We start from the raw sequence: 14,700 nt of genomic DNA on the forward strand, positions 1-14,700 counted from the left end.
ACATGCATACACCAAGTGTAAAAAAAATAATAACCCTGCTGGCATTGCATAAATATGAGGGAAATAGTAAAATTTTGAAGTGTTGCACTTGACCTTTGACCCCTGACCTTTGACCCCATGAACCCTACATTCTCTAGATAATCACTTCCAGTCAGTACATGTATATACTATGTTCCATGAAGATACCTTGAACAATTTTCCAAGGCACGGAGAAAAAAAAGAAGTTTTGATATTTTTACTTGACCTTTTGACCTTTGACCTTTGACCTCATGACCCAAACTTTCCCCAGAGAATCTTAATTGGGTAATACATGTATACACTAAGTTTCAAGAAAATATCTTTAGGCATTCAATAGATATGGCGAAAATAGTGAAATTTCATGTATTTGACCCTGACCTTTTGACCTTTGACCTTTGACCTCATGACGCAAACTTTCACCAGAGAATCTTAATTGGGTAATACATGTATACACTAAGTTTCAAGAAAATATCTTCAGGCATTCAATAGATATGGTGGAAAAAGTGAAATTTTATGTATTTGACCTTGACCTTTTGACCTTTGACCTTGAGCATGTGCACCTAAAAGTTGATAGGCACAACTTCACCCCCTAATACACATACATGCCAAGTTTCATTAGGATACCTCAACAGGTTTTGATAGTTACCTTGTCCACAAAATTCATTACGGACGGACGGAAGGACGGACGGACGGACGGACGGACGGAAGGACGGACGGACGGATGGACGGACGGACAACCTGAAAACATAATGCCTCCGGCACCACTTCGTGGCGGAGGCATAAAAACACCAAAATACAATGTTTTGTCCCCACTGTTAACTCTTAAAAGCATAATTTACCATTTGCAGAAGAAACAAAAACCTAGCATTTAGTGCTTTAAAATAGTTCTAAAATGTGAGTTAGGGATAGAAACAACCACTGCAAAAAATTGAATTCATTGAATCGATGTTAAGTATTGTTAAAAACACAAAATGTGAACAATAGTTACATGTATAATAAAAATGTTTCCAGACTAAACCGTTTATAGTTATGGTTTAATGAGAAAAATAGTGATATCCCCTTATATTTTGGGTTTTATAGTGAAATTTTTATATGGTAGGATGTTTTGTGATACAACAGATTTACACATAATGTATGCATCAAATGTGATATCTTGAACATTTTTTAAATCACTGCTCTCAAAGGTAAACAGGACCTTTAACATCAGCACAGAATATCTTCTGTATGCTACAAGGTATACTCTCTGATGAATCAATTGCGCTTATTATATTAATGCCTCTGGCAACACTTCATGGTGGAGGTACATTTGAATAAACAAGAAATTTAGTAGGGAGCAATTTATCTAACCCTCTACTTTCTTTTACAATTATTCCTCCCATTTCAACAGTAAAGAAATTGTGTGTATTCCATTCAAACCAACTTGATTTCTCTCAGCTTTAACAAGCAGGCCACACAGACATAATCCCAAGCACTTCTATTTAATCTTCCATTAATTCCTGTACAAAGATAGCTAATATTTTGTTTGTGCACAAACTCACAGCTAATTTGCCATGACTGATGAACTGTCAACATTGGCAGTATTGTGAATAATGCGCACCGTGCAGTTCTCGGAACTACAGACCCATAAATTGTTCAAACCTTATATCAATTTGAATGTTCCACACAAAAGAAGCAGGTAACAAAAGACATACATATAGATATAAAACACCTGTCAAAATAGCAGTGAGCTTCTATCAAACAAAAACTAAATTTATAATGAGACAGCATTTTTCACACTTGACTCACTGTATGTCAGCTCATAACATGGTGCATTCCGGCGTGGCTGCTGATCTGCGTAAAACTGCATGCATTCTTCATCGAACATGTAGAAAGAACATTTTTCATAACAACCCGTTAAACTATTTTTGAAGATGGCCACCAGTTGTTGTTGTTTTTTTACGGGCTCAACAAGGAAAAAAGTTGATGCATGAATTGAAATATACTGATGCAATCTTTTTTTTCAAAACAAAGAAAAAAAATCAAAATTTGTGAAAAGAGATGGTATTCTTCTTTTTCTTTTTTATACAGTTTTTCCAATGAAAAAGATGAAAAATGGAGGCAGCCTCAAAAAAGGAACGAGCAGGGACGGTGAACAGTTCATTCTTTTTATTTCATTTTTTTTTTTTTTTTTTTTACTCTGCCTGAGAAGGGAAGGCAAGAAAGTAAAACGTGAAAACAGACGGCAAACATCACTGCATAGTTTTCCTGATCTGATTGCTGGAAGAGGAAAAGGGATGGCAGGAAAGGCAGGGTTATCTCAGCACCAAAATAATGGGGAGGAGAGGAACAGGACTCCCTATAAATACTGCATTTGTTGACGTCAAGGGGGTTGGGGTGGGATCCTGACGGGCGCAGAGAGAGGTGAAGACCATATGTCCCAGACACACATGTTCCTTCCTCTTTCTCACAGGTTAAGCAAAATTTTCTTCTCTTTCTCTCTCTCTATTGCTTTTCTTTTTATAAAACTACAATTTGCCATTTCTGGATTAAACCAAATATCAAAAAGACATGGCAATGACACAAAAGGACAGATTTCACTTCTTTTTCTTGAAGCAGGACTATAGAGATAAAAGTGAAAGAAACCGAGGCCCCCATTCACACAGCCACCAAGAGTTGGGATTATTTGGGTTGCAATTTGAATCATGACGAAAAAACCTATTTCTTTTGAAAATGTACATGTGTGAACATAGTAATCGTGACTATTAGTGAGATTCAAATTGTGATCTGTGCATCACTAAAATGTGTGATGTTTCTGAATGGTCACAATTAGGTACGGTGCAAAGTGTGTATGGACGTTGTGCTGAAATCAAGTAATTTTTTTTTTATATATCCCAAGATGCACGGCATGTATTGGGTGCTTCCTGTGTGTTGTTGTGCCCTTCTTCCTATGTATTGTTTTGTAGAGTGTGCATCATCCCAAGTTGCCCACATGGCGTAGTTCCTACATTGCGGGGTCTTGAGCAGTGACCAAACTGAGAGAGTGACTTCCAATGATGGCCCGTACGCTGCCAGAATGAGAAACATCGTGATGATCGTGTGAATTTGTCTGCGGTGAAAGCAATCCCCAAAATGCTCCCCGCGATTTCTTCATCGTTGACACATTCTACGCCTATTATGCACTGGTATACCTGAGCACTGACAGCCGGTTGTCCAATCTTTTCAAAAATGGACCAAATGAACATGAACAGAATCGAATCTCTCGTATTTGTAACGTAGTATAGTAGAATAAACATCAGTAATATAGTATAATAAACATACATAGGTTTGCTCACAGCTAGTTTACACGCAGCAGGTGCATTATAAAGTCATTCAAGAATGATTGGTCGTGGAACATTGTGAGTAGCTAGGTAGCTTACGTACTCTTGGTTGAAGTTTTTGAAGTCGCGCGTCAGGACAGTTGGGTCAAAGCCAGGCACGACTGTACATCAAACGCCAAGAATCACGCATGCGCAGTTTGGCCACCCTGTAATCCATGCAGTTTGGGTTTGATTTTCTTTTTCATAAACCAGCGCAATTTGGATTGCAGTTTTGTTTTTCCTGTACAAGTGCGAACAAGAGTGTAAAAAAGCATTCAAACTTATTTGAACAGCGATTTGAATCATGCTTTTTTGGTGTATGTGAATGGGCCTAGAGAGAGTAAGAGAAAAAAAAAAGAGAGAGGGAAAGGGAGAGACAGAACAGATAACAGCCTCAGAGTTGTTGTTTTCCATTTGCGGTGTGCATCCATTTCCCGATAGTTGCTTGGAGAGGAATGAGCTCCAATTTCCACAAAGGGAACATTCAATCAGTTTCAATCACATATTGCCAGGTTTCACTTTCACAAGTAAAAATACATGTTGTATATTTCAGTTCAATCTCTGGCAGTAAAAGGCACTGCTGGGCTGACTTTCTCTCTCTCTCTCTGTTGTTTATTTCCCCCTGCAGCTATTTCTTTTCACTCTATCTCTGCCTTGAAAACAATCCAAAAAGTGAAGGTCACATAATTGTCTTATGCTTTCTTTAAAGGGGACCTCCGCACGATTTTCAGACTTTTACATTTGAGCAACTACCTCCGCACGATTTTCAGACTTTTACATTTGAGCAACTATAAATTGCCTATACTGGGTACAGAGTTTCAGAATTCATTGTGATGGGGATGAGGAATAAGAATGTTTTCAAAATTCATAACAAATTGCAATGAACAAGAGCTGCGTTCAGACGGAGGCAGTTTTTGTCGGAGTAACTTCGGAGGAAGGGTCGGAGGAAGGTCGGAGGAAAGGTCAGAGTAGCGCCTGTTTGAACAAGGTCGTGGTAACTTCCTCCGGTTGGGGGAACTTACCATGACCTCTTCCTCCGACCAAGAAACTCCTGAGTTTTTTCAGGAGTATCTTGCTACCACGACTAGCCGGTCGGAGTAAATTGCCCGTGCGGACAAGCCCTCGGAGTATTTATGACCTTACGAATATACGACCTACAAATGTAGGTAAAACTTCCGAAGTCAAATGCGAGTAACCGTGCGCATGCAGTACAATTCTATGAAAATTAGTCGATCGAGACAGAGAAGCTAGCGCTCAGAAATTCTCATCAACAAGAATGGAGAAGATAAATGCCGCTGGTAAAAAACAATGGTATGGTTGATGTGTGCGGCGCTACCACTTCCGGAAGTTACACCGACCCTCCACGGTGATCCCCACGAAGGCCGTGGTAAATTGGTTGGAGTTTCTTCCCACGACCGTCGTGTGGACACAGGGTCGTGGTAAGATAAGTATAAATGTGAATTCTGATTGCAGCGCCATAAAACTTTCCTCTGACTAGAAATACGTCTGAACATGGCTATTGATGATGACATGGCAGCCTCACCATTTTAAGAATGCATGAGTTGGAGCTAAAGAAAGCACAACAAAAGAAGAAGGCATGCATAGATTCTACACACTCAGGTGAACTTGTTAAAAGCAAGCAGTATTGTAATGAATTACACGTACACTGCTACATTTCTGAAATATGTGAGCCTCTATGTCATCGCTATTGTCCAGTGTAATTTGTTTTAAGGGTTTTTCAGAGTATTGGCTTCTCTGCTCAAGAACCACAATAAATTCCACAAATCTTTACATGAAGCTGTCAATTTATGTACTACATGATGTGAAATTATGAAAATTGTCTGGACTTCCCATTTAAATGTGGATACCTCTGTGACCCTTGATAGTGGCATACTTTTAAAGGGAGTTTCCATCCTCAGTCCTCTGTTGCTGCAGAAAATTTCTATTTATGTTAATACACATACAGGTATCCCATGCAATTTCAGGGACATTACCTTTAAATATTAATTCGTTAAGAATGAGTCCCAAGTATACTCGGGCAGGCGTCTATGGGAAATGTGTGTTGTAGCAAAATCAGTTCGCCCTCAACGGGTTAAAGAAATAATCTACTCAATTCTAAAAAAGAAAGAGATGCCGTCAACAAACTAACAGCAATTTTGAGATGTTCCAATGAGCCATATCGCTGTGGACACCTTACTGTATGTCTGCACCTGTACATTCTATGTCTGATTTATCCATGAGTTTAATGAAAAGGTGGGTATCAGTCAGTCTGCATGGACGAGCAAGACTTACTGATATCTTGCAACTCAAAGATAACTAGAAATGTCGCTATGGCGATTGGTATTCCTCCGCCATAATGCATGATTCTCCTAATAGGTCTGTAGTACATGTGGACAATGTGTGATTACTTTTTCACAAAATTGGCAAACTATCAAAATGACATATTTGTCACAAATGTGTTGAATGTTCACCTTCCTTGACCTAGGTTTAATTGGATGAATGGGAGAACATGTACTTGGGGACTTTAGGACTTTTACTTGACTTTGACCCTTTCATAAGTTTAAATGCATTGAGCAATTTTCAAGGTATGGAGAAAAAGTGCAATTTCTGTATTGAAATGGTAAATTGTTACCATTTTCATCTGGCCTTTGACTCTTAACCTTTGACCCTAAAATTTATAAGAGAACCACTGTCAGGCAGAACATGCATAAATATGTATTAAGTTTCAAGATAACTTGAGCTACTTGCGAGATATCGAGGAAGAAGTAAAGTTCAGCACTTTCACTTGATCTTTGACCTTTTGACCTTTGACATTTTTGGCAAAAAAAAAAAAAACCTTCCCAGAGAATCTCTGTTGGGTTATACATGCATACACCACGTAAAAAAAATAATAATCCTGCAGGCAGTGCATAAATATGAGGGAAATAGTAACATTTTGAAGTGTTGCCCTTGACCTTTGACCCCTGACCTTTGACCCATGAACCCAAAATTCCCTAGATAATCACTGCCAGTCAGTACATGCATATATAGTATGTTCCATGAAGATACCTTGAACCATTTCCAAGATATGGAGAAAAAAGTAAAATCTTAACATTTCTACTTGACCTTTTGACCTTTCACCTTTGACCTCATGACCAGAGAATCTTAATTGGGTAATATAAGTATACACTAAGCTTCAGGAAAATATCTTCAGGCATTGCATAGATATGGGGGAAATAGTGAAATGTTGAGCATTTGATCTTGACCTGTTGACCTTTGACCTTGAGCATGTGCACCCAAACGTTGATAGGCATAAATTCACCCCTAACACATACATGCCAAGTTTCATGAGGATACCTCAAAAGGTTTTTTAGTTACGCTGTCCACAAAATTCATTACGGACGGAAGGACGGACAACCCGATAACATAATGCCTCCGGCACCACTTCGTGGCGGAGGCATAAAAAGTAAATGTTGAATACACAATAATTACTTAGCACATTTGTACCGATATCTTGGTACTCAAGAAAACATGTACAGCGCAACTTAACCCTTACTGTAGATATAAGTCATCAGCAGGGCTGCAAAAAGGTGATAATTCTAGCCACTATATTGCAATATTGCCTTTGTGGTTCTGAATGGATGACAACTCATAACATACCCAGCTTCTGACAGTAACTCCACAGCTCCACAACTCCAGTTGCCACTGATAGCAGTCACTCATTTTCGCTCATGCTTTTCACAGGCAACTGCCTTTGACCTTTGTCACACTACGAATACATTTTTCGCACATATTATTCACCACTAATTTTTGTGATGTGTAGCTCCACCCTGAGTGCTCAATGTCTTGAATGTTTTTCATATTCTGTTTAAAAAAAAAAAAAAAGAGAGAAGGAAGGAATTGAATAAATAAAGAGGAAGAAATAAATCTCCATGCCACACAGTACCTTGTTGGTAGCCTCTATATGTTGACCATCCGTCAGTAGCAATATCTCGCGTTCAGTCCCTTCAGTCTGTTGCTTAGGTGGACCTATGTGAAACAGATTGTATAAAAAGTTATTGTGAGACAGAGACAGACAGACACACACACACACATACACACACACAAAGCAAGAGAAATAGAGGGTAAGAAAAAGATGGCGACAAAAAGAAAGAAGTTGAAGTTTATTAGCGAATAATATTTAGTTCACTTGACTAAGAATTTAAAATAAGATTGTCTTCACTATCAACTTTTCACAGAAGTTCAAATTGCTGTGTCAATAGACCGGTTTCCTAATGATATGCATAATGACGTCAACCCCACGCGACCCTAGTGATTGTAACCAAGTCGGGCAAGCAAAATAAGCGCGGACGCGCGCGCCACACTGTTTTTGCATTCACGCGTGTATTGTCTACGATCATTACTCGCTGCGGATAATCGACAACTTTTGTTTGCTATAATCTTGCTTTGAGATGGCGTCAGCTTCAAGTTCTAGCCAAAGTTCGAGCAAGCCATGGAAGAATTGGACAGTTAAGGAATCAACTGAGTATATTAGGGATATAGGTGTGAGCACAAGCGGCTACAACAAGGAGAAACTCATCAAACTAGTGCAACTGCCGTAGCCGATTTGGATTTGCCCGTCGATCTCGACCTCTCCCGGGCGGACACCGGCCGGTCACTGCAGGAGCAACCTAACAAGCTCGCTGGGTTTACATCCAACTTCGAGAGTATTCCAGATTTTGGACTTTTTGACGTGTTCAACTACCTGATCATCAATTGGATTGACTATGACTGGAAACGCTAAAGGGATACAAGTCATTTGAGGACTACCGTCTTTTCGCGGATGGGAGTGTTTTCAAGCCTGAAGTTCAATGAGGTTTCGGACACGAGCCCTTTTCGTGTTTTCCTTAAGGTTAGGCCGACCGAACATACATCAACAAACCAACGTACCAGACCTGGGTCGTGATGAATAAGTCAACGGGGGAAAATGTTGCCTACTGCGAATGTCAGGGAGGTTAGGTCTATCATTGTTTTTGTTTTTAATTTTAGGTCTAGGCCTACGTCTAGATCTACTCTAGATCTAGTCTATATAGGGCTAGGCCCCCCAACTGTTATCGTTAATAGAAAAATAGGTCAAAATCGTCATTCTATTTCATGAGGTCTAATCAGTCTGAGTCTAACTTTAAAAAAAAAATCCTTGGAAACATATCGATTATGAGAGATTCGTTGTCTAGTTTAGATTTCACAATCAATCATAATGCTTAAAATCATTGACGTTTGAAGTGATGCGGTCGAGTGTTGTATGTTCCGTAGCAGCAGTGTTTTCCACCCATTTTCAGAACTACTTAAGACAAAATCGAAGCCAAAATTCCATAAAATCGAAACTATAGTCCAAATTGCGTTTGATCACAGCAGAATTTTCCCTCATCTAAGGTTGGGAATTGATTTAGAGCCACACGAAATGTCAGGAGGTAAAATCGAAGTTGATGCATCGCACACATGTACACAACATACACGTAAGTCTACATGTGGGGACGTGTCGGGGACAGCTGCAGCAGCCGACGTTGCAGGTTTGCATCCTTTGTTTGCCCGAGGTTGCGGCCGTGTGCAAAATTAAAGATCTGTGCATACATTAGTAAACCGGCCTATTCTACATGATATAAATTACATCAACAGACTAGTTATCAATCTGATGAATCAATTGCACTTACCATAACATATAACCAAGACTCAAATATTTAGAAAAAAAAAATAACAGCAAGCGGCACTGATCTACCTCTCTACTTTCATTCACAATTGTTCCTCCTCACAGACAACAGTAACCAAATATCTTTCATCCCATTCAAATCAACTTCATTTCTCTATACTATCATGTTTTTTTAATATGCCATATATCTCTGAAGTGCTTCGTTCTTATTTTTCCACTGCTTTTACACTTGTATTCATCCTTTGCTAGTGTACATATTCATTCCGTGGCATAGTACAATGTGACTGAGTGAACTCTAAAAAAATGATGCATGCAAAATGCTCCATGTCAAAGCAGGCCAAGCAGCATTAATGGAGCAATCCTGTGTTTATCATAAAAAAAAAATCTGCTGAAATAATGTTTCCATTAACTGTCAAAACAAACAAATTAACAAGCAAACAAACAAAAGTGAAATTCAATTCATAAGGACTGAGTTGGAAACCTTTCATATTCTGCAAATTAAGGGTATTATTTGTCTAAGTTCTCTCTGACTGCTAAAGATGAATTAAAAAAAAGACAGCATTCTTTTTATGAGAAAGATTCATATCAACAGTTAGACTCGTCATGTGCCTGGGTTATGCATGACATCCAATCAACCTATTTAGAAAAATTGCTCTTCCTCATTTTCTACAGCTAGCTAACAATCAATGGTGCCTATGAAGTGTCAAGGTCTTGTCTTTTGTTTACAGTGGAGCTTGGATAAATAAAAGTTTTGCAACTGACAGGATGGTAAGGCAGAAGATGTAAACGATAGAAACAAAACATAAACATTTAATTTTATTGATGACTGCCTTGTTTCTCACAGATTCAAACTGAACTACACATGAAGTGCAGACTGTTTGGCATTTTAGCAGAAGTTCCGCTGCATGATCAAGAATTTTTCCAGTTTAGCAGATGCGACATGATTGTTTATGTCATAAAAAAATAAACTTAACTACAACAATCATCAAATACCTTAAATATAACAATAATCAAACAGATACAAATGTAGATACCCTCAGCAAAACTAGAAAGTCTTATGGTGAAAGTTTTCTCTTTCAGGATCTCATCAGCTTTCAAACAAGTTTACATCATTAGTGTGACAAATGCATTTCGTGTCGGGCAGCGATGCCGGTGGGGAGTTAATGGATAGGCAAGCTGGGTTGAGAGACGCTTGTGAACAACAAGAAAATATGATGAGCTACTGTAGGCCCTACATCATATAATAGTGCAACCAGGGTGAGAGGGTTGGTTAGACGTTGGTTTTGAGCCAAAACTTCTCTCTCATCACAACATATTTTTCCATCATTTTCCTTATTTCTTGTCACCCCTCAAACTCTTTTTCTTTCCCCAGGGTTGCACGCAGCGAGCCTCTCCTAATTGATGACTTTTTAAAGTACCAGTATTGGTCCTGCAGGACCGTTAGCTGACGTCACATAGCCATGAGCCTGCGTCAAACAAATATGAATTTAATGGTTGCACTGTTGCAACAACAACAACAATGACAACAACAAAACAAACACCTAAAAATAAAATGGCATCACAGAGCGATAGCACAGCAGTGCAGGTTGTCAATACGTATGAGTAGATGGTGCTTGATCAATGAATAGTGCAAGAAGTTATATCCCGAAATGCTGGGTGACTCTGTACAGAGTAGTAATTACTATGGCAGCCACACTTAGTACTGATGTCAAAAGAATCTTCCAAGCAAACTTACCGTGCTATGACAATAACATCTAGCTTTGTATCATGGGATCAACATACAATGCAGTACATGAATGAAGACTGGAACCCCTTCTTACCAAAGCTGGCTTTCCCTGAGAGTACATAGATGAATGCATTCCAGCCCTGAGGAAGAGGTTGAGAAAGGGTGCCTCTCTCATCCAGCTCAACGTCGAGGAAGATTGTTGGAGTATGAGTTTTGATGCAAGACTGAAAGATACAAGGAAAATGATATGAATGACATGTAATAAAGATCTGTTTTTTTTCTTCTGTTTTTTAGCAATGTGTGCCTGTGTGTGAGTGTGTGTGATTATCTCTGACTGAAACACTAGCATTATCTTCACAGAACCACAAAGTTCATATAGTCATGCAAGAAGTGCAAGACGAATACAGTAATGGCGCTTGTTTCTAGCCATATACGAAAAGATGTGGTATAATAGATGCACTTTTAGACACAAGATGGGGAAGAAGGATTAATACAGCACAATTTCATCACTTCTCTAGGATACAATTTGAATTTTGCTCCCATGCTCAGACATACATTGTATCTGGCCATGTCTAGAGTGTTTGTGTAATGTCTTATGTGCAACTCTTGTATTTGCATGAAAGGCTACGCACATACCTGATGGAGAGTAGGGACAATGTTTTCTACACATATAGCAACACTAACACAAACACCAAAACCATAATTTTATAAATCTTTCATCCGTATTGTGTATGTGTTATATCTTATTGTAACATCGTGCAATTCAGACTGCAATGCGATTGAAATAAAACCATTATTGAATTGAATTGAATTGAATTGAAACCAACAAATCATAATGGATACTAGCCATCAATAATACATACTGTTCATTTACTTGCTGACACCACAATTTTTATGTGCATCCCACCATCCTTACACCAGGAAGTAGGAACAGAATGCACTATTGCAAAAACAACAGGCCACACATATTACTGCTTACGCAAACAAAGATCCAATTGTCATCCATTTTGACTTTTGTGTTGAGGCAGTCCCACGCTGAAATTCTCATTGTGCCACCACGCTTGCGCCTTCAATTTGATCAGATTTAGGCACCACAGCTTAAAAAAGGCAGGCACTGCCGTTGACACCACATGAAATGTTCTTCCATGCAATCTTGTTGTAAACTTGTTGTAACGAGCAAATGAAAGTGGATTTCACGCTGCTACCGGCTCTTCAATCTCCACAAGAAGCACAGCATTTCGTTAGTATCCAACTGTCACGGCCAGTGATAGATGTCGTCTTTCATTGAGGGAATAATCAAACATTTATGAACCTCATTACTCAATGTTTTGAGGTTGAACTCAACCCCCTCCCCCAGTTCCGTTGGAAAACCGCCCAGATTGTCTGAGAGATACAACGTACTGAAACCAATGAGAAACTCAAACACATTGCACGAGAGCAACAAAAATTATTTTGCTTATGTCTTACATCTGGGAACTGTCACAGATTTTTGAATTGTTGAAATTCTTCAAATCTCCCTCTCTGTATTGTTGTGAGGACTTATGCAAGGGTCAATGAAATAGAATGAGCACAAGAACTAGTGAAGTATGGTTATGCATTACATACACTTTGATGGCACATATTGTCATCATTATCATTATCACTACATTCGCCATTCAGTTGCAATCACAATCACATACTTTCATGCTTAACAAGGAAAAGTAGAAATTACGCGGTGCGTAATATATGTCCCCGCCGGAAGTAGCATTTTGTAACAAAATGTGCAATATAGGTAAAAAATCAAGGTCAAAGGTCAAAGAAGTCAAAGGTCAAAATTCTGTGTAGAAGTTTTGAAGCCCTCACCTAGTGCCATCACATAAAGCAAATGGAATCGAAATTGGGTTAGAAATGGCGAAGGAGTAGCATTTTGTAGCCAATGTACAATATAGGTCAAAAATCAAGGTCAAAGGTCAAAGAAGACAAAGGTCAAAATTCTGTGTAGAAGTTTTGAAGCCCTCACCTAGTGCCATCACATAAAGCAAATGGAATCGAAATTGGGTTAGAAATGGCGAAGGAGTAGCATTTTGTAGCCAATGTACAATATAGGTCAAAAATCAAGGTCAAAGGTCAAAGAAGACAAAGGTCAAAATTCTGTGTAGAAGTTTTGAAGCCCTCACCTAGTGCTATCACATAAAGCAAACGGAATCGAAATCGGGTTAGAAATGGCGAAGGAGTAGCATTTTGTAGCAAAATGCACAATATAGGTCAAAAATCAAGGTCAAAGGTCAAAGAAGTCAAAGGTCAAAATTCTGTGTAGAAGTTTTGAAGCCCTCAACTAGTGCCATCATATAAAGCAAACGGAATCAAAATCGGGTTAGAAATGGCGAAGGAGTAGCATTTTGTAGCAAAATGTACAATATAGGTCAAAAATCAAGGTCAAAGGTCAAAGAAGTCAAAGGTCAAAATTCTGTGTAGAAGTTTAGAAGCCCTCACCTAGTGCCATCACTTAAAGCAAACGGAATCGAAATCGGGTTAGAAATGGCGAAGGAGTAGCATTTCGTAGCAAAATGTACAATATAGGTCAAAGGTCAAGGTCAAAGGTCACAACTGAAAATCTGTGTACAAGTTTTAAAGCTCCCATGTAGTGCTATCATATAAAGCAAACAGAATCAAAATTGGCTCATAAATGACAGAGAAGTAGCAAATTGAACATTTTGATCACACACGGACGCACACACGCTACGACGCACGGACGCACGGACGGACGGACGCACGGACGGACACACACACGTACGGAGCCCGTTTCATAGTCCCTTGCTCGAACTCGTTCGGCGGGGACAACTAGCATTACTGACTCTGCACAGTCAAAATATAGGTGTATGCCTCCCCATATTCTGTGTAAAACATAGATTTGCAGGCAATACTGCATGGTCACGGAATTTCTACAGCATTATCAACTGGTTGTGAGAGAAATTCTCATACAGTCAGTGCTCATCTAATAATCTGGAATTGTTTCAGCAGGAGCAGTGCAACAAAATTTATTGTAACAACTTTTTACATATTATTTTCACCACTTCATCTGAACCAAAAACCGCTTTATTGGGACATATTTTGGCTGACACACTTCCAATTTCCACCATAAGAATAATAACTAAATCCCCAGAAATAACAACACAGATTTAACAATACTGGGAGGATTATTTTTGAACCAGTCCCAGATATATTCTGCCTGTTGCACAGTCGATAAACATTTGCCATTGGGCAGTAGGACGTAATGCTGGCACTTAGGAAATATTGAGTGCCACCAGCTTCCAGACCTCTCCTGTGATTTAAGAAAAAATGTTTGATTTATCTCATTTGATGCATATGTATAGGTCAGTTGTATCACAAAACATCCTACCATGTAAACATTTTGCAATGAAACCTAAAATACAAGGAGATATCACTATTTTTCTCATTAAACCATTACTGTACATGGTTTTGGTCTAGAAACACTCTTATTAGAACTATTGTTCACATTTTGAATATTTAGCAATACTTGACATTGATTATCCTGATTAAGATTTATATTACATTGGTTGTTTCTATCCCTAACTCACATCAAAGAACTACATGTATTTTGAAGGACTAAAGCTGGGTTTTTGTTTCATCTGCAAATGGTAAAAAATGCCTTAAAGTCAGGGCCACTGTATCAAACAAGCAGCTCCACACTTTGATTAAAGAAACAACAAACAAGCAAACACTTTGTGATAATATGGTGTGGAGGCACCAGTCCTACTTCAGAATTGTAACAACCTCAATACAATGTACCTTCAAATCTGAACTGAAGACTTATCTTTTCCAGCAACTTTGTGAATGATGTGTGATACATTACGGGAGCTGGGCACCTTTGAATGTTTCTACAGATAAATGGTGCTATAGAAATGCTGTTTCATCATCATCGTCACTTTTCAGCAAACTGCTGTTCTCTGAGCATT

The 14,700-nt window shown here is 38.8% G+C and overlaps 1 protein-coding gene across 1 annotated transcript in view; it reads right to left on the bottom strand.

The window, feature by feature from the left end:
• LOC140235173 (uncharacterized) overlaps nucleotides 1-14,700 on the bottom strand; it is a 94,373-nt gene that overhangs the window by 59,210 nt on the left and 20,463 nt on the right. Inside the window, exons 5-6 of the mRNA XM_072315208.1 lie at nucleotides 10,839-10,968; nucleotides 7,279-7,361 (exon numbers count right to left, since the gene is read on the bottom strand). Coding sequence (XP_072171309.1) covers nucleotides 7,279-7,361; nucleotides 10,839-10,968 — 213 coding nt within the window. The remainder of the gene's footprint in view (nucleotides 1-7,278; nucleotides 7,362-10,838; nucleotides 10,969-14,700) is intronic.

The sequence above is a fragment of the Diadema setosum genome, chromosome 11, assembly GCF_964275005.1.
Source record: "Diadema setosum chromosome 11, eeDiaSeto1, whole genome shotgun sequence".
Taxonomy (NCBI): domain Eukaryota; kingdom Metazoa; phylum Echinodermata; class Echinoidea; order Diadematoida; family Diadematidae; genus Diadema; species Diadema setosum.